The sequence below is a fragment of the Cynocephalus volans genome, chromosome 2 (assembly GCF_027409185.1).
Source record: "Cynocephalus volans isolate mCynVol1 chromosome 2, mCynVol1.pri, whole genome shotgun sequence".
Taxonomy (NCBI): domain Eukaryota; kingdom Metazoa; phylum Chordata; class Mammalia; order Dermoptera; family Cynocephalidae; genus Cynocephalus; species Cynocephalus volans.
In genome coordinates this window covers 206,672,666-206,693,370 of record NC_084461.1, presented here as the reverse complement: position 1 = coordinate 206,693,370, position 20,705 = coordinate 206,672,666, and the positions used below count along the sequence as shown (strand labels likewise).

Below are 20,705 nucleotides of genomic sequence, written 5' to 3'. Positions count from 1 at the left end.
ACATACAAATGGCCAACAGGTATATAAAAAAATGCTCAACATCACAAATCATCAGGGAAAGGCAAATCAAAACCACTTTGAGATATCACCTCACCCCAGTGAGACTGCCTGTTAGAAAAAAAGACAGAATAACAAATTTTGTTGAGGATGCAGAGAAAGAGGAAGCCTTCTGCACTGTTGGTGAGACTGTAAATTAGTACAACCATTACAGAGAACAGTATGGAGGTTCCTCAAACAACTACAGACAGAACTACCACATGATTCAGCAATCCCACCACTGGGGTTATATCCAGAGGACTGGAAATCATCATGTCAAAGGGATACCTGCACTCCCATGTTTATTGCAGCTCTATGTACAATACCCAGTGATGGAGCCAACCTAAATGTCCGTTGACAGATGACTGGATCAGGAAATGTGGTCCATATACTCAATGAAATACTACTCAGCCATGAATAAGAATGAAATTCTACCATCTGCAGCAACATGGATGAGCCTGGAGAAGACTATCCTAAGTGAAGCAACCCAAGTCCAGAGAGAGAAATACCACATGTTCTCACTCATAACCAGGAGCTTAATCTGTAAACAAACAAACAGAGACAGACAGAAGGAAAGAAACAACAATCACAGTAACACATTGAACTCTTAGAAAGAGAGAAAAGAAACATGGTTACTCGAGGTGGAAAAGGGGAGCAGAGGGTTAGAGGGCGGGGGGCTAATGAGGTATTGGTCAAGGACACAAAGTACGATTGCGCATTGCAATGATGAATAAGCTGACTATCCTGATCTAACCATCGCGCATTTACACAATCACTGAAAACCAACATTGTTCCCCACGTGTATGTAATAGGGGAAAAAACCTTAGAGCCATAAATATATACTTTTGTGTTGCTGTTGTTGTTTTAAATGCTTTAAGATATTACTTCACTTCTGTTTATTGATTTTTTTATATGATGTGAAGTAGAGGCTGAATTTCATGTCTGTCCATGAAAATATATTGCTCCGTTTCTGAAAAAGCTAACCAATCCATTTCCATTTGGCACCTCTAGTGTCAGTACACCTTGCAAATTTTTGTTCAATTTATTCTCTGGTATTTGGTTTTCTGTAGTATCATAGATTAAATTCTGGTCATTAAATGTAAATTTCCAAGGGCAGCCCATGGCTCACTTGGGAGGGTGTGGTGCTGACACCACCAAGTCAAGGGTTAAGATCCCCTTACCTGTCATCTTTAAAATGAAAACTAAAATAAAATTTAAATTTCCAAGCACTTTATTTTAATTGATATGTGTATATATATTAAAATCATTAATTTATATACATTAATATATATTCATTAGTATATTTATGTAAACAATCAAATTGTCTGTAGGTAAAGAAAGGTTTATTTCTTCTATTCCAATTAGTATGCTTTTCTTGCTTTTTCTTCCCTTATTACAATGCCTAGGACCTTAGGGATAATGTGGAATGGAAGTGGTGGGAAAGGGTATTTTTTCACGATATTATGATGGAAATATTTAGTCTTTTGTTATAGAGTAAGACTTCGGATTTTATTGATTGAAATTTTTAGAATTTCATCTAAATTGTAATTATAAAGCATGCACTCTTCCCCCCCCCCACACAGAGCATTATGATTTTTACCTTCATCCACATCATGTGTATAGTTATTTTACTTCTTTATAATTCTCCATATGTTGTTCATTTCCTTATACGGCTCAGAGTATTGTACAGATATACCAGAATTTTTTATCCACTCACCTCCTCATGGATATTTGGTTGATTTCCAGTTTTGAGTAATATAAGTAAAGTGGCAATGAAATTTGGCATAAAACAAAGAAGCAATATATTTTATTTCACTTATTTTGAACTCGATGGTTTTCTTAATAATTCAAAAAATGTTTCGTACACTCTGTTGTCTTCTAGGTAATAATGGTGACTCTAACCAATAACGCTAAAATATAAATTTTCATTTTAAAAATATTTTTTATATTTTATTACTCTATTATTGATTTGATAGAAATTCCATGGTTAAAATCTTTCCCTATAACTACGTCAGCAGCCATCATGTGTAGTACCAGAACAAAATAAAAATGATTCTAGTATTTCACCATTAGAAATAATATCTTCCTCTGTTTTTTAAATTTCTGCTTGTTGCCTGAAGCCTCATTTCTCAGTTTGAGCAACACTGCACAGATGGAACTGATTGGACTGGAGGACTTTACAGCTGAATTCTATCAAACCTTTAACGAAGAGTTAATACGACTTCTCTTCAAACTTCTGCAAAAAGTTCAAACAGAAGCCATTCTCCCAAACTCATTCTATAAGGCCAGCATCATCCTATTACTAAAATCAGACAAATATACAGCAAAAAAAGAAAAGTACAGACCAATATCCTTGATGAACATAGATGCAAAAATCCTCAATAAGATATTAGGAACCAGGCTACAACAACACATCAAAAAAACTAGACACCATGATCAAGTGGAATTCATCCCAGTGATGTAAAGTTGGTTCAACATATGGAAGTCAGTAAGTGTGATATGCCACATCAGTGAAACTGAGGACAAAACCAGGTGATTATCTCAATAGATGCAGAAAAAGCATTTGACAAAATTCTACATCATTTCATGATAAAGACTCTCAGCAAATTACGTATAGAAGGAAAATATCTTAACACAATAAAAGCCATTTTCAACAAACCAATCACCAATACCATCCTTAGGAACAGGAACAAGACAAGGATGCCCACTCTCACCACTCCTATTTACCATAATATTGGAACCAGTCAAGAGAAAGAAATAAAGGGCATCCAGATTGGAAAAGATGAAGTCAAACTGCCCGTGTTTGCAGATGACATGATCTTGTACAGGGAAAAACCTAAAGACGCTACCAAAAAACTCTTAGAGCTATTAACACTTTCAATAATGTTGCAGGGTACAAAATCAACACCCACTAATCAATAGCATGTTTAGACTCCAGTAACAAAGTAGCGGGAAAGAAATCAAGAAAGGAAGCCCATATACATTAGTCATCAAAAAAATAACATACCCAGGAATCAATTTAATCGAAGAGGTGAAAGATCTTCCACAATGAGAAACTACAGAACACAATCGAAAGAAGTTAAAGAGGACATGAAAAGATGGGATGACGTACCGTGCTGTTGGACGGGAAGAATTCACATCATGAAAATATCCATTCTACCCAAAGAAATCTACAGATTCAGGGCAATTCCCGTCAAAATACCAATGACATTCTTCACAAAAACAGAAAAAGCATCCCCAACACTCATGTGGAATAACAAAAGACCCCGAAGAGCCAAGGCAATCCTGAGCAAAGAAAAATAAAGTTGGAGGCATAACACTACCTGACTTCAAGTTATATTACAAATCTATTGTAACCAAAACAGCACGGTACTGGCTTAAAAACAGACACATTTATCTTAATAAACTACCCTCTTGGTACTGCTTTTGCAATATCCCAGAGATTTTGGTATGATGTGCTTTTATTTTTGATAGTTTCAAGAAAAATTTCTTGATGTCCAATTTGATTTCTTTTAAGACCCATAGGTCATTTAGGAGCATATTGTTTAATTTCGACATGTTTGGATAATTTCCAGAGTGTCACTTGTTATTAATTTGTCGTTTTAATCCATTGTGGTCAGAAAATATACTTTAAATGATTTCCATAATTTTAAATTTGTTGAGACGTGATTTGAGATCCAACATATGGTCTATACTGGAGAATGTTTCATGTGCTGATGAGAAGAATGTATATTGTACAGTTATTGAATAAAATGCTCTGTAAATATCTGCCAGGTCCAATTGGTCTGAAGTGTAATGTAAATGCTGTGTTTATCCGTAGATTTGTTGCATGGACGATCTGCCCAGTGCTGAGAGAGGGGTGTTAGTTCCTTCAGTATTATCATATTGGGGTCTATCTCTTTCTTTATGTCTAATAGTATTTGCTCTATATATCGGGGTGCTCTGGCATTGGATGCATATATATTTATGTTTGTTATGTCTTTTGCTGGATAAATCACTTTATCATTATATAATGGCATTCTTGGTCTATGTTTATGGTTTTCAAATTATAGTCCATTTTATCCAAAATCAGAATAGCTATTCCTACCCGCTTTTGCTGTCCATTTCTGTGGTATATCTTTTTCCATCTATTTTGTGTTAGTCTGTGTGTGTCTTTACAGTGGAGATGAGTCTCTTAAAGACAGCATACAGTCACATCTAGCTTTTTAATCTAAACAGTCAGTCTGCATCTTTTGAGTGGAGAATCTAATCCTTTCACATTTAGGGTTGTTCTGAAAATTATTTTCTTACCCTGGCATTTTATCAATTTTTGTTCAGATGCTTTAAATATCTTTTGTTCCTTTCTTACCCATTTATTGTTTGTATTTAGTGTTTGTTGGATTTTGGAGGTGGTAAGATGGAGTTTCTTTCTCTTTGTGGTTTGCACTTTTGTTCTACTAGTGACTTTTGCTCTTTCTTGTGTGTTAAGGATATTGATTATCATTTTTCGGAATCCAGATGCTGGACTCCCTGTAGGATTTCTTGTAGGTATGGTCCTGTGGTCGTGAACTCCCATAGTTTTTCTCGGTCTGAGAAACACACGATTTCTCCTTCATTTCTGAAGGATAGTCTTTCTGAGCATAGTATTTTTGCCTGGCAGTTTTCTCTGTAAGTGTTTTAAATAAATCAACCCATTTTCATCTTGCCTGTAGGATTTCTCTGGAGAACTCTGCTGTGAGTCTGATGGGGGCTCCCTTATAAGTGACTTGACATTTTTCTTTAGCTGCTTTTAGGATTCTCTCTTTGTATTTCAGCCTAGCTGGTTTGACTATAATGTATCTCAGAGAGGATCTTTTTGGAATGAAAATGTTAGAAAATCTGTGTCTTCTTTTCTCATATCTCTAGTATCTCTGTGTCGATGTATGATTATCTGGTAGAGCAGTTGCCTTTTCTATTTTTCTGCTCTGGGTGTTTAGGAGAAAGACTTCCTCTTTTTTTCTTGGCTGTGCTGATGGCTCTGCTGGTGTCAATGCAGTCAAGTGGCAGCAGGCTGCCTGCATGGTGGCTGTGTCTTGTACTGTGGTGGTGAGCCACTCTTGTAGTGGCAGTGGCTGAAGCAGTGGCTGTAGTGATTCACCCACACAGAAGTGGTGTTTGTGGCATGCTCCTACCTTCAGTGGAGCAGGGGAGGCTGCCCACAGCTCCTGCCTTGTTCCCTGCACATCCTCTGGCCTTCTATCAGGGGGGGGAATCATGCCCTTGGCTCCTGCCTACATACCCAGGCATGCTCCAACTTGCTGCTTAAGCTCTATTTTGTTTTGTTCAATGAATCCTTCAGTCCCGGGTGTTCTGCTACATTACTTTTTATGCTATCAATCTCATGTAAACTTACTCCTTCTCATTTTGTTTTGTTGTCTGAGTCTTTTTGTATCTCATTGAGTCTCCTTAAGATTGTTGCTCAATATTCCTTTTCATTCCTTTCAAGGGTTTCCTGCTATATGCACTCTGGTTCTTGAGAATTATTGTATTACTTTGGTGGTGTCATTTTTCGTGTTTTTTCTTATTTCTAATATTTGCATATTGATGTCTGGTTATTTGGTAGAGCAGTTGCTCCTTCTATTAGTTTACAGTGGGCTTTGAGGAGACAGACTGCCTCCTGTAGATGTGTTTTATATTGACCATTGAGTGTGGTGTTTTCAATCGATTGCAGGTCGATGCTGTAGTGTGGTCTCTGTGTAGGCGCTTTGCTCATCTTCACTGCTGGAGTCGCATGTTACTGCCTCCATGGATGTGGCACTGGGGCACTTGGTGATTCTTTGTGAGGTTACTGACACTGTGTTGGTTGGTTGAGTATGTAGGCAAGCTCTCAAATTCTTGGGAGAAGCACCTGGATGCCCTGCCACTCTTTGGCTTAGGTGTGTATCCCTGGGTGGGCTTTTTGGCACACCAGCTAGCATCCCATTTCCCTGATGGGTGCACTGGGGTACACTTGAGCTCATCAGGTTGAATGGGTGACTCTGGGTAGATTTTATTTCCGCTTTCCTACAGGCAGCAATATCTCTTGGGTACTTGCTTCCCCCAGTTGGGGGATGGGAATTTTCTTCCTTACTCTATTTGGGTATTGTGGATTTCTACACTCTTGGTGGGTTCCATGTATGTGTCTCTCCCTGGATCAAGGCAGTTGTGTGGGTTGTGCACATACCTCCCACCCCCAGGTGTTCTACTGTGTGTAGCAGCACAATTCCCCCTGTGGGTTTGGCCACTGAGTTGCAGGTTTGTAGTCACTCACCTCTTTCCCCAGACTCTGATGATGACTTTCCCCCTGCTAACGCAGTCAAGTGGTTGATGGGTCACCTGCACAGTGGTGATGGATGCTGCAGTGGCATTGGCTGCTACTGTGGCTGTTAGCCACCCTTGCAGTGGCAGTGGCTGTGGTTGTGGCTGTGTTGGACCACCATATGGCAATGGTATCTGCAGCACCCTACTCTTGGCTCATGAAGTCTTATGCGCTCTTGCCGTCTGCTGGGAGGGGGCTGCCCATGGCTGTGTCAGCAACTTCTTCTAATGTAAACCAATGCAGTGAGTCCTTCCTTCCTCCCAATCTCTGAAGTATGGCATTTATTCTTCTTTAGGTGCATTCCATCACATTTTGATTTCTAATAACGTTTTTAGTCTTCTACAGGAGTCTGTCCTGTGGCATAACAAGCACTTTCTAACACCTGACTCCCAGCACAATCATCACATTACCCACAGGGACAACTGAAAGAGGGATGAGTTGACCTAGCAGCCTTAACTCTGCCCAGCAGGACCACAGACCCCTGCTCTAAGGCCTTGGTCCAGTCTGAAGCCAAGTCTCAGTCTCCTTGGCCTGTCCAGTGCTGTTGGCTCCTTTTTCTCATAGGGAAAATGGAAGATATTGCAAAGTAGGTGTTATAGTGTTTTGTTACATAAAATAAACTTCTGCAAACATTGAAACACAACCCAGTGCCAAAATCCTATTCCCTGTGCATTGTATTAATTGATCTGGTGGAAACAGTGGGATACTGTGCTTTTCCAAAGACAAAGTTTTCTAACATGGGGACACCATTGAGCGTGAGAGGACTGAATTCATTCCTTAAGTTTTATTCTTCTAACAATATTTGGAAATTTTAACAGGCACAGGTCAAATTTTCATCAAATTTTTTGAGAGTAATTCAGAGGTGTGGATTTCTAGAACTCTTGGCAAGTAATATCATTTGTCTGGAACTCATCTTATTTCTTGAAAATGTCTGTTATAAATAATTCTGCATCAGCAGGGTACAGTTGATAATGGTCTCTAAGTTGGCTGCAGCTCACTCACACCAATACAGTGTCTAAGAGCCCAGCCTCAGTTTCTCTCTTCACCACACCCCATTCCTCAGTACTGGCTACTCTGAAACATGCAGAACAGGACTATTCTGCACCTCATGCTCTGTTCCTCATGCAGGACTATTTAGCAGCTGGATTTCATAAACTTCTTCAGACTCTATATCTTCCTTGCCAGCATCTCTAAGGCTCCTCCCACACCTTGCTAACCTCAACTTTCTTTATTTTCCTCACACAATTCTTGTTCTTACTCATATCTTTACTTTTTGGTCCTCACTCTTTGCCCTGACTTAACCAGCTCCCTAGGGGCTTGGACCCTTCCCATGTTGTTTATACCGTTTCCTGACCTAATGATCCCATCTCAATCCTGGCATGTAGTAGGTGTTCAGTAAATGGTGTTGATGGATGACCTGTGGGATGATGACTTTCCTGGGTCAGACACAGCCACACTCTATGTCCCTTGTCATAGACTGAATGGTGCCCCCTGCAATTTCATATGTCAAACCCCTGATCCCTGTGTGATTATATGTAGAGATAGGACCTAGAAGACACTAATCAAGAGTACTGACATCATTAGGGTGGGGCCCTAATGCACTAGGACTGGCGTCCCTATAAAAAGGGTGAGAAAAACTAAGCTGTGCCCACACAGAGAAAAGGCCATGAAAGAACTGAGAGAGGAGGTGGCCGTCTGCAGACTAAACAGAGAGGCCTCAGGAGAAAACAAATCTGCAGGCACCTTGACCTGGGACTTCCAGCCTCCAGAACTTTGAGAAAATAAATTACAGGTCATGAGTGGTGAAGGCCCCAGTCTTGCTAGGAAAACCCCAGCAGATTAAAGCATCCCTCATGGCCTCTGTTTCCAGGGCAGCCTGTGCCTGGTGTGCAGAGATTTCTGCTTGATTTAGGATTATCAGACCATATGTTGCTACCAAGGACAGGTTAGGGGACAGAATTCAAGAGGAGAACAGTCCCTCTAGACAGACTTATATTAAGTGGGCCTCAGACCCCAGTTTTAGGCAAAAGAAACAAAGAAAGGAAGCAGCTGGCTTGGCCGTCGGTGGGGGCCGCACCGGGAAGCCCCATCTCTGGGCAGATGGCAGGTTCTTGTCTCACTTCCCCGCTGGCCTGGAGCACTGTGTGAACACCAAGGCTGCTGTCATAGGACTGACAGTAATAATCAGCCTCGTCGTCAGGCTGGAGCCCAGTGATGGTCAGGGAGGCCGAACTGCCAGACTTGGAGCCAGAGAAGCGATCAGGGATCCCCGAGGGCCGTTTGCTGTCTTCATAGATGAGGAGTTTGGGGGCCTTTCCTGAAAGCTGCTGGTACCAGTGCACATCATACGTACCAATGTTGGAGCTGCTGCCGGTGCAGGAGATGGTGACCCTCTGGCCCAGGGCCCCAGACGCTGAGGGTGGCTGAGTCAGCACAGACTGGGCCCAGGACCCTGGAAGTGGGAGAGACACAGACATGGTGATTCTGGTCCAGAGACAAGAGGAGACAGCAGGGCCCCATGGTCTTCCCAAGGTCCTTTCCCTGGCCCAGTAGATAGTCACCTGTGCAGTGAGCAAGGAGGGTGAGGAGGAGAGGGGACCAGGCCATGGTGGAGATTGTCCCCGAGTCCTGTCTCTGTGGCCCCACAGCTGAAGCAGAGCTTCCCCACATCTCTCGCTTCCCCTCTTCATACTCTGACAGGGGGAGGGTCCGTTCATGCAAATGAGACCCTCCCTCCCCCCAGCTCTTTGACACCACACTGAGCCCTGAGTCAGGCCTCTGTGTCTGAGGATGTTGGGGCTTGGGCATGGATAGGGCCATGTGGGCCCAGGGGGTGGGGAGGTCACAGCAGTGAGCCCTGAGCAGATGGCACCAGGCAGGGCCAGGAGGCTGGTTTCAACTCTGATCACCTCCGGACTCCTCAGGAATGGCTCCCGCACACCCCCTGGTGTCCAGACCTAGACACACCATCCTGTGACCTGGTGACCAGACATCCTCTGGGGCAGCCCTGCCTTCCCACTCTTCTGTCCATTGCCCAGGTCCCATATCATCCTGATCTGTCAGGTTCAAGCACTCCGAATGGTGGGTTAAGGAAAACAAAAGTTTTATACTGAGGAGTGAGATTATAAATAATGTGTTTTTAAAATGTTCATTGGCAAAGATTTACCATCTTACTGGTCTTATTGACCTATCAGTAGAATAAAATATTTGACACATGTTCATTCTCTATTTTATGAAAATAATATGCTTATCATTTTAAAAATTATACTCTTATACCTTAGTAGGTTATCCATTGAGATGCCCAAAGACATCCCCTTTCCCTATCTATGAGTGGCCTCTATTTAAGCTCAGTGATTTCTCTTCTTGGATCCTGGAGTGATTCTCAAGAAATAAAAAGATATTACTTTTGTTGAGTCTTTTTTCTCTGCTTGTTATAGGACAGTGGACTATAGATGAATTATTGGGGTCATCAGCCTATGAGTTGGGAAAGGAGATGCCAAACTAAGAGTGAATTATTTAAGAAATGAAGTGGCCCTGGCACTGAGAATATAACTCATGACTGGGTAGTGACAGAGCACCCCATGGAGGACACTGAGAAGGAGAGTTCAAGGTGGGGAAACAGGAAAGTCCAACCAGGGCTCTTAATGTTTGGCATTGTGCCCTTAAGAGATAGAGTCACAGCTCACTCAGAGCCAGGCTAACTCTGATCCCAGCCCCCAGAACACAGAAGAGGAGGGTGACTGAGATAGCACCACTGTGACCAGGACCCCATGAGGGGGAGACTCTCAGCAGAGGTGACCTGGGGAGTAGTCGTGTTGGGATGAGAGCAGTAGGGAGTCCCGCAAGGGGTATGTCAGAGGGAGAGGTGCTGGTGCTAAGTCCCTGGGTCTGTCCTCACCTGAGGGGGGACAGGTGGAGGAGACACACAGGTGATGGGGGGCAGTGATGTCACTGGTTTCTTCAGCCTTCTCTATCTTCCTTATTACGACTGGGAAGAAAAGGCCATCGTGAATTTTTTTTTTTTCTGTTTTTTACCTCTCCTGAGACTACAGAATTTCAAATCAGTGTCTCATAGCTGGGAGAGGGTGTTAGTTGGCCTTGGATTGATTTGTTGCACGGACGTTAGAAAGGTGAGAAAGTCGAAGCTTTAGCTTTGTAAGAGTAGAACTACTTGGCCCCTGTCCCCTGCTCATCTCCCAACATTCACAGGCCATGAGCCAACATGAACTAACAATGAGGGTGGAGTGAAAATTGAGGCACATGTTGGGACCACTTAGCAAACCTCCTGTTTTTTCCGCTCCTCGGTGGAGCCTAAATCTTCCAGCATGTTGTTAGTGTTCGACCCCAACATCAAACAGGGATGGCCCCTGTGTTTCTCAAACCAATCAGACAAGCCTTCTCTGGTCATAATGATGGTGTTAAGGGAGAAGATGTGAGTGATCTGGTCCGGTCGTCCTGAAGGCCAGCCTCCTGGTCAAGGAGTCAGAGAGGTCGAGTTTCTTTCATTAGGATTGTTTTTGTTTGTTTCTAGTTGGTGTAATGCTTGGGACTCAGGAGCTATTTTGTCCCCACATTGGGATTCGGCCTAGGTATGGGACTGTTTCCAGTGCCCACCTTTCAGATGGGTAAAGAATCCATCCAAATGTTCCGCCAGACACATGGAAGTCATCACAGATTTTTGTCTTTTCCTTAATCACAAAAGACACTCAATCTTCGAATCTTGCCCATTATACCTCTGTGTTGATCTTAAATTGCTCGTTTTCCTTCTTCAGTTTCACTAACCTAGCAAAAGACATTGTTGTTTCCCCATTAAGTGTTGCCTCTGTCACCTAGTCTCTCTGTCTCAGGTGTTGCCTCAGTTTACCCTTCAATCCATTCTCCACTCTGCAGCTGGAGAGCTCATCATAAATGCCAGACGAGGATGTTTCGGTGACTGCACGTGGCCTCTGCAGTGGAGTGCTCACTTCCTGGAGGTGGCATCTTAATGATCTGCACACGTCCTCCCTTTCTCTCATCCAGATGCATCTAGAGTGGCTTCCCCTGTCCTGAGCCCTGAGATCTGCCATGCTTAGGCCAAATGAAACTTATTTCAATTGCTGTGATGAACAACCAAATTTTCTTCTCTTCTCTTCTTGGTAAATGTTGTTACCAAACCTGGAGCATTCTTCTCTCATCCTTCCTTCTAGCTCATTTTTATTACTAATAAAAGTGACATATTCGATATCACCCCTCAGGGTCAGGCTTCTGTGCCCCAAATCCCTGTCAAGCACAGACCCTCTGTGGGGAGTTAACTCCATATGTGTCACCATGGGCACCTTTAATTCTCCTCGTAGACTTGAGTTTAGGGATTGGTAGGAACCGGTGAGATGAGGCTGTAGAGCCACAATTGAGAAGATGCGAACTGGAAATTAAGGAAGGAAATTGTGTTGGGGTGTTGGAGTGAGCAGGAGTGAGCCCATGTTGGGACCTAAAACTGCCTGGGCTGGGGGGGTGGGGGTTGGATTTTAAAAGGACAGTTTTTTTTCTCTCCACTCTTTCTTCCCATCCCCTGACTTTCTTATCTTTCTCACTAAGTGGGAAAACAAGGCCAAGAAGCTAGTTCGTACTTTGCAAAACTAACAGTTCTTTCTTTGAAACTTGTCAAGTTTTCAGAAATGATCATGGTCAAATGACTGGAAGCTGGCCTTGGGCACCAGCCAAGGACACCAGCGCAAATCAAAATCTTGCAGGGTCCTGAGATAACAGCAAAGATGAGAACAGAAAGCACACGCGGCCTTGATGAGACCTTGTACCTCACCCATAGACAAGGACCCCTCATAACTCACATCTCCTTCTCTCCTGCTTTTCACCTTCCACATTCCATTCCCTCAACCCCTCCTTTAAAAACCCCTCAGAAAGTCTAAATCTTTGAGTTGGGATAGTCTACCATCTCCTTCAGCTAGATACATCTGCTTTTTTAACACTAACCATTTGACTTCTCAGTTTTTTTTTCTTTCCTTCTCAGTGGGGCGGACACCCAGACCTGAGTTTGGCAACAGGCATCATTCTTTTAGTGCTAATGACAACACAAAGGAGCCAATCTACACTTTAATGATGGATAATCCACGTGATCGATCATTACATGAAATTAGAAGATTGTTAGGAAAAAGACGAGTAAGCGAATAGTCCTTTAGTAATTCCAGGCATTACTTTTTATCAAATCTTTTATGAAAATAAATCAAAGGTTAGGTAAACGTATCTAGCCTGTCTGTTTTTCATTATCTTTGTCAATCAGTATATGTAATGCCTATAATCAAACAGATTCAAGCACACTTAGAATTAGGCTGGATATAAATATCTGCAAAATGAGTAATTCTAATCATGCCTAACTAGATTTATTGTTTTGTTAGCAGTCCCAACTAAAAAGAGACCCTTTAGTTAAGAGCCCCTTCAAACCCCCAGTATTTCCCATCATGAGCCCAGCCTACATCCTCTGACAGGTCCATCGTACCACTGTGCTTGGGGTAGTGACTAGGCAGGAGGAAGCTCGTGGTTTTTGTCTGATTTCTCCATAGGCTTCCAACACAATGCAAGCATCAATTTTGTCCTGCTCTTTGCTAATTAGTGATAACCAGCCTTGTTCCCAGGTTGTAGCCAAAAAGTGCTCAGGGAGGCCAAGTTGCCTGACCTGGAGCCAGGAAATGTTTATGAGATTCCTGAGGGTCACTTATTCCTGTGGGTCAGGACTTTGGGAACATGTCCCGGGTGCTTCTGCAGGTGCTGTGCTCAGGTTGACAGCATTGTTGTTGTTCCCATTGCAGGTGTCTGTGACAATCTGACCTGGAGACATGGTTATGGAGGGAGGCTGATTCAGCCCTACCTGGGCCACAGACACTGGAAGAGGCAGAGACAGGGAGAACAATGAGCCAATTAAGTGAAGGAGTGGAGCAGAGGTGGGCTAAGGCCCCCATGGAGCCTTCCACCCGGAGCAGGTTGGTCTCACCTGGGCAGTGAATGAGGAGGACAATGAGGAGAGGGACCCAGGTCACAGTGCAGGTGCTCAGGAGATCCACATCCCAAGACTCCAGCATGGACATTGGGGTCCCCTAATTCCCTTTTAGTCTCTACAAGTTCCATTAGGGAGGAGTTTCTACATTCACATACATCCCTGCACCCTGACCACCTCCAGCGCCCCTCAGCCCTGGGCAAAGTCTCTGCTGCCTGGAGGAGAACAGGGAGGATGAGGATTTCACCGAACCAGGCCCCCTGGGGTGAGACAGCCTGGCCCCCGATGGCCTGTGTGTCCCGGGAGGTGCTGACAACTGCGGTCACATCACGTCACATCTGTTTGCTCAGCTCCCTCCCACCTCCTGAGGGGTTTCCCAGCTGGCAGGGCCAGACACATTCATCCTCTCAGACAGCCCCACATCGCCCCCTGCTGGCCCCATGTCCCTTGACACCACCAGGACACAGACCTGCTGACTCCCGTGAGGGTCCCCCAGATGTGTACTTGGTTGTGCTGTCCCCTCATCACCCGCTGATGCTCAGAGGGATGATGGGAAAGCTGGGGTGGGGAAAGGGGCTGTTATCAGAGCCCGAAACAGAAACAATATGATTATAACAAGTGACTTCAGAACATGAGCGAGCCCATCATTCTTATTTCCATTGTGTTTTACCAATAAGAAAGGGCAATTTTTACAGATCTCAGCTGCACCTAGTAGATGTCTTCACATCACTGAGAAGTCAGCAAACCGTGTCTCTATTCAGGAGGCACCTCCTGTTTCTTTATGTTTGAAATAGTTTCCTGTGTTTCCCATTCTCAATGTCATCCCTCTCACCATCAACATGGCAGACTTTGAGGATAATCTCTATCCTTTCTGCCTTTATGAATTTACCTATTCTGGATATTTCTTATACAATCGTGCAATAGCTAGCCATTTTTGTTTGGTTCCTTTCACTAAGCATGATTTTTCAAGGTCCATCCATGTTGGAATATGCATCAGTTCTCCATATATTTTTATGGCTAAATAGTATTATCTTGTATAGAAGATGGATCTATTATATTTCCATATGCATTGTACAAAAATTTCAAATATATGTGCACACCTTGTCTTGGCTAAACAATGTGTTGCTTTGCCTCCCACGTATTTGTCACCCCTTTTCCCCTGGGTGACGGAGCCGCCAAAGATTACTCAAAGCCCATCTCTTTTGAGCAGTGAGAAGCCCCAGAAAGGGGTTAATATCCCAGAACTTCCTCAAGCATGAGGCATTTCTTCCATTTTGGGAAATTAAGCGTGAATTGGGGTTCTCTTCCTGCATTTATTCTCCAGACCAAGAAGTTACAGGAAGAGACATAGGTGGGGTTTTGCTAAGTACAGTTTAACAAGTTTTTACAATAGAAGATGGTAACATTCAGTAAAAACAAGTCAGATGACATTCTATTTAGACAATAAAGTGATCCACTAACAAAGGCTTGATTTAGCAAACATTCCTTCTCCCTCCAGCAGCTTTTTAGTAACTTTATTTTTTTATTTATTTTTTTTATGATACAAATATAGGGTGGAGTTCACAGCTTTTATTTTATTTTATTTTATTTTTTAATTTTATTTTGTCGATATACATTTTGGCTGATTATTGCTCCCCATCACCAAAACCTCCCTCCCTTCTCCCTCCCCCACTGCCCCCCAACAATGTCCTTTCTGTTTGCTTGTCGTATCAACTTCAAGTAATTGTGGTTGTTATGTCTTCTTCCCCCCCCCGGTTTTGTGTGTGTGTGTGTGTGTGTGTGTGTGAGTGTGTGTGTGTGTGTGTGTGTGAATTTATATATTAATTTTTAGCTCCCACCAATAAGTGAGAACGTGGTATTTCTCTTTCTGTGCCTGACTTGTTTCACTTAATATAATTCTCTCAAGGTCCATCCATGTTGTTGCAAATGGCAGTATTTCATTCGTTTTTATAGCTGAGTAGTATTCCATTGTGTAGATGTACCACATTTTCCGTATCCACTCATCTGATGATGGGCATTTGGGCTGGTTCCAACTCTTGGCTATTGTAAAGAGTGCAGCGATGAACATTGGGGAACAGGTATACTTTCGACTTGATGATTTCCATTCCTCTGGGTATATTCCCAACAGTGGGATAGCTGGGTTGTATGGTAGATCTATCTGCAATTGTTTGAGGAACCTCCATACCATTTTCCATAGAGGCTGCACCATTTTGCAGTCCCACCAACAATGGATGAGAGTTCCTTTTTCTCCGCAACCTCGCCAGCATTTATCGTTCAGAGTCTTTTGGATTTTAGCCATCCTAACTGGGGTTAGATGGTATCTCAATGTGGTTTTGATTTGCATTTCCTGGATGCTGAGTGATGTTGAGCATTTTTTCATATGTCTGTTGGCCATTTGTATATCTTCTAGAGAAATGCCTACTTAGCTCTTTTGCCCATTTTTTAATTGGGTTGCTTGTTTTCTTCTTGTAAAGTTATTTGAGCTCCTTATATATTCTGGATATTAATCCTTTGTCAGATGTATATTTTACAAATATTTTCTCCCACTCTGTTGGTTGTCTTTTAACTCTGTTAATTGTTTCTTTTGCTGTGCAGAAGCTTTTTAGTTTGATATAATCCCATTTGTTTATTTTTCCTTTGGTTGCCCGTGCATATAGTTGGGTCCTCCTTTTTTTGATCCAGTCAGCCATGTGTCTTTTGATTGGGGAATTTAAGCCTTTTACATTAAGAGTTGTTATTGAAAGGTGTTGATTTATTCCTAGCATTTTATTGGTTGTTTGGTTGTCTTAGGTGTCTTTTGTTCCTTGCTTTCTGATTTACTTTTTGGTTTCTGAGTTTGTTGGTTCCTTAGGTTGTAGATAGCGTTTTTGTTTGCTTGTTTTCTCTTCATGAATGCCATTTTTATTATACTAGTGGGTATTGATTTTTCTTGGGTTTTTATGGCAGTGGTAGTTATTTTTCAGGAACCAAACCCAGTACTCCCTTGAGGATTTCTTGTAAGGGTGGTCGTGTGGCAGTGAACTCCCGCAGTTTTTGTTTGTCTGAGAAATATACTATTTTCCCTTCATTTCGGAAGGATAGCCTTGCAGGGTAGAGTATTCTTGGCTGGCAATCTTTGTCTTTTAGTATTTTGAAAATATCATCCCATTCCTTTCTAGCCTTTAGGGTTTGTGATGAAAAGTCTGATGTTACCCTGATTGGGGCTCCCTTATAGGTGATTTGACGCTTCTCTCTTGCAGCTTTTAAGAGTCTCTCTTTGTCTCTGAGTTTTGCCAATTTGACTATAACATGTCTTGGAGAAGGCCTTTTTGGGTGAATACATTTGGAGATCGTTGAGCTTCCTGGACCTGAAGATCTGTGATTTTTCCTATACCTGGGAAGTTTTCTGCCACTATTTTTTTGAATATGTTTTCAATGGAATCTCCATTTTCCTCCCCTTCTGAAATACCCATGACTCGGATATTTGAGCGCTTAAGGTTGTCTGATATCTCTCTCAGGTTTTCTTCAATGTCCTTGATTCTTTTTTCTTTCTTTTTGTCTGCTTGTGTTATTTCAAATAGCCCATCTTGAAGTTCGGAGGGTCTCTCTTCAACTTCGACAAGCCTGCTGGTTAAACTCTCCGTTTTGTTTTTTATTTCACTGAATAACTTCTTCAGTTCAGCAAGTTCTGCTACATTTTTTTTCAGGACATTGATTTCTTTGTACATTTCCTCTTTCAGATCCTGTATACTTTTCCTCATTTCCTCATGATGTCTAGCTGTGTTTTCTTGTTTTTCATTCAGTTTCCTTCAAATTATCACTCGAAATTCCTTGTCAGTCATTTCAAGGGCTTCTTGTTCTATAGGATCTAGAGTATGAGATTTATTAAGTTTTGGTGGTGTACTTTCTTTATTTTTTGTATTTCTGGTATCTTTTTTTTTTGATGTTTATTCATTGTGGCAGGGGGTTTCACAGTCCACCAGTTTGAGACTAATAACTAACTAGGATGTTGCTTTGGTTGCCAATTTCGTATGGCTCCCTCCGTGACTGCTCAGTTGGCCTCTAGTGCCTTGTGTGTGTGGTTGCCTCGGGTCTTGGGCTTCTCCGGGGAGCCACCTTTCTGGTCAGCTTGGACTCTGCTGGGCTGGTAGATCACGTACCACAGGGTGTGTGATCGCTGTTGAGCTTTCACTTCCTGTGCAGGACTTCTCCCTGTTCCGTGTGCTCTGGCCCAGGCTGTTGGATTGTGCAGTGGCGACCCCACAGGGTGTGTGGTTTCTGTCGAGTCTCCGCCTCCCTGGCCCCATGTCTCCCCACTCTGTGCGCACTGTGCTGGGCTGGGTCGTGTCTTCTGCAACCCTCGTCTATCAGCTGGGCCTTCAAGACCCTGCTCAGCACCGCCTCGCCCAGGAAGTCTACCAGGTTTCTGCTAGGCACAGACGACCGGTCGCTCTCGGTGCCTTTGTAGCACTATGTAGATCTTTCTCGGGTCTTGTTCACCTTTGTATCCCCCCGGTATAAACCGAGTCTAGCGCCCGCCTGCAGCCTGCTCTCCGGCAGGTTCAAGCGGAACTGAGAACTCTCCTACCGCACTATTCCCAACTAGAAATTCGTTAGGCTTTTTTCTGAACTGGTGGCCACAGAGATGGTAACTGCCTCCCAGTAACAGGAAGTTTACTGGGGGCCGGAGTCCAGGGTGTGGTGGAGTGACAGTCGGCCCGCCCGTACTTCTTTGCCCTCCCGACACTGGCCGGGGACGCCCCCGCCACCAGCCCGCCAGAGAACCACGGAGGGAGTGTGAGGGGAGGCCGGCCCGCAGGCTCCGGAAAGCCCCAGGCCGGGCCAAGCAAGTGGGAAGGCTCAGTGAGGGCCGAGCCAGGCGGAGCTGCGAGCACCTGGGAAAATGGAGGCAGCCCCGGGCAGTGAGTGACCTGGTGATGCAGGTGGGAGCCGGGTGGCCGTCAGCCCCCCAAACAGGGCTGGTCCAGGGGTCACTCACAGGGTTGTGCCAGGTCGGGCGCTCACTCTCTGCCTCTGGTTTGCCGCCTTCCCCATTCTCGGCCGCTGTCACCTCGGGCTGTTCAGTCGCGGCGTGGCTCGGGCGCTCCCAGGAATCTTCTTTAATGCCAGCCTAAAACCTCGAATCCTGAATAGGGCAGCTGGCCGCCTTCAGCGCGGCCCCGGCCTCCGGGATCCTGTCTGCATCCACAGCAGCCCTGGCGCCGTGTTCCCTGTTTAGAGACTCACTTTTGCAGCTAAGAAACAGTTCTTTTCCTGCTTCACACTTCAAAGCTGTTGCCTGTAAATGAGGCAGCCTCTCCTGCCGAGGGCAAAGTGGCGGTCACCCCCCACGACCGGCCAGCAGCAGCGGTCCTCCCTTAAGAGATGGCAAGAGGAAGGTCCACAAGTTTCCCGGCTGCCTGAGGCCCAGTGGCCGCCTTTTCCACCTCAGCTACTCCGCGCCAACCACCGCAGCCACCGCCATCTTGAAACGCCCTTTAGGAACTTTACATATCAATTAGTAACCTGTCTGTCTTTGAGCCAGCAGAGGGAGGTTGATCCAGATTACTGGGACAAAATTGGTGTGGTGACTGTTCTAAAATTGCTGAAATAGTTTATGACCAATATTTGGTTTGTTGAACCCATAATCCTGAGAAGACAATCAAAACTTCAGGTACATTTCTGCTACCTGATGGACCATTCGAATATTTATGGAGGGATTTCATTCAACTGCCATTGTCAATACGTGTCTTCTGTTTGTACAGAAGCTTCTCCACGCAGGAAGGCCTATGCTGTAACAGTAGCTAAAAGGTTATTAGAAAATGTGTTTCTCTCATGGGACGTTTCTGGAGAAATCTCCAGTGATAGAGGTATTTGCTTCACTGGACAAGTTATAAAACAGTTAAATGAGGTATTACAGATACAATAGCATTAAGCCAAGCTAATTGAATTGACTGGATTGCCTTGGCCAAAGGTATTATAGATTGATGACAATCAGATCTACTTCCAGTGACAAACATAAGTTGACCCCTTATGAAATATTCACTGGAAGGCTTATGCTCCTAGTAACAGAATCTCATGCATCTTCTACTCTCCTAAACTGTGATATGACTAAATGATGCAAAGCTTTAATGAATTATGCCAAAGTGCATTCTTATCAGGTAGAGGAAGCTTTTCATGGTTCACTGACTGAGTGTGATCAAATCCTTCATGATTTAGATCCTGGAGATTGGATCTTTTGGAAATGGCATCCAAGAAAGACTGCCCTTGCCACCCAAACTGCAGCAAAACTTTGGGACCTTTAATTTGGGACCACATCTCACAACTCAAGAGAGCCCCTTGAGTGTCTTGAAACTTTACACCTGTTGGAGACCTTAAGATAAAGCTAACCAGGGCAGTTTCTCCTCAGAAGCGGACAGCATCCTAGATTTGGGCAGCCTTTCCAAGATCATGTATCAAGACTCCTCTACCATTATGAAACTCTACTCTTATTTTTTTTCATTTGACTTCCTCTTTCTTTTAGCAGAATAATGCTGTAATTAGAATTTTACAGTCAGTAGCTTCTGTTGGTAACTAGACAGAGTGTTGAATCTGTCATGCCAAAGACAGATCTTTGCATGACCTGGGGCATCCTTTGGTTTACCCAATGAGTAACTTTGGCAATATACCTAATGTAACTGTTCAAATTGTACTAATGGTAAAATTTCTGAACCCTATTTTGATTTAACCCAGTAATTGGTACAAGAACCAGGACCAACAAGTATATCACAAGACAGGGTTAGTACCAAAAGCCTAAAAGGAATTTCTTGCAAATTGATTTATGCACTAGGGTACTATAGTGCTCTTTTAACCTGTATTAACTTTGCCTCGGACTTTGGCTAGCAACTGCTTATTTTACCATTTTAAGTAACGTATCCATAAACAATAGAACTAGAAAAAGGTCCTTGTGTATACCTATAAGGTATACTTTTATTTGTAGAGGGTTTAGCAGCCAATCTCATACATGGACATCATTTGTAAGGTTTTTTTCATGGCTTGGAATAAATGTAAATGAGGCAATAATTAGAAAACTATCCCTTACAATAGTCTCTATAGCAGATACTACTGCAAAAGCTATAGTTGCACACCAGACTTCTTTAAATTCTCTTGCTAAAGTTTTACTAGATAATAGAATTGCTCTCAATTATCTACTGGCTGAAAAGGGAAAAATCTGTGCAGCTGCTGACACTTCTTGTTGCACATGGGAAAATACCTCTAGAATTATGGAAACTCAGTTACAGGGAATTAACAAACAGGCTGTTTGATCAGAATGGGTAGAATCTTTGTCTGCCTCATCATTTGATCTATTAGATGGTTTGGTTCATGGGGACCATGGCTAAGGAGCATACT

The 20,705-nt window shown here is 43.3% G+C and overlaps 1 gene segment (V, D, J or C); it reads right to left on the bottom strand.

The window, feature by feature from the left end:
• Positions 1–5,711: 5,711 nt before the first annotated feature.
• On the bottom strand, positions 5,712–8,959 carry LOC134370781 (immunoglobulin lambda variable 1-40-like). The segment is given in 3 exon segments: positions 5,712–5,848; positions 8,430–8,804; positions 8,914–8,959. Coding segments are annotated over 3 exon segments (558 nt in total).
• Between the last annotated feature and the right edge of the window lie 11,746 nt (positions 8,960–20,705).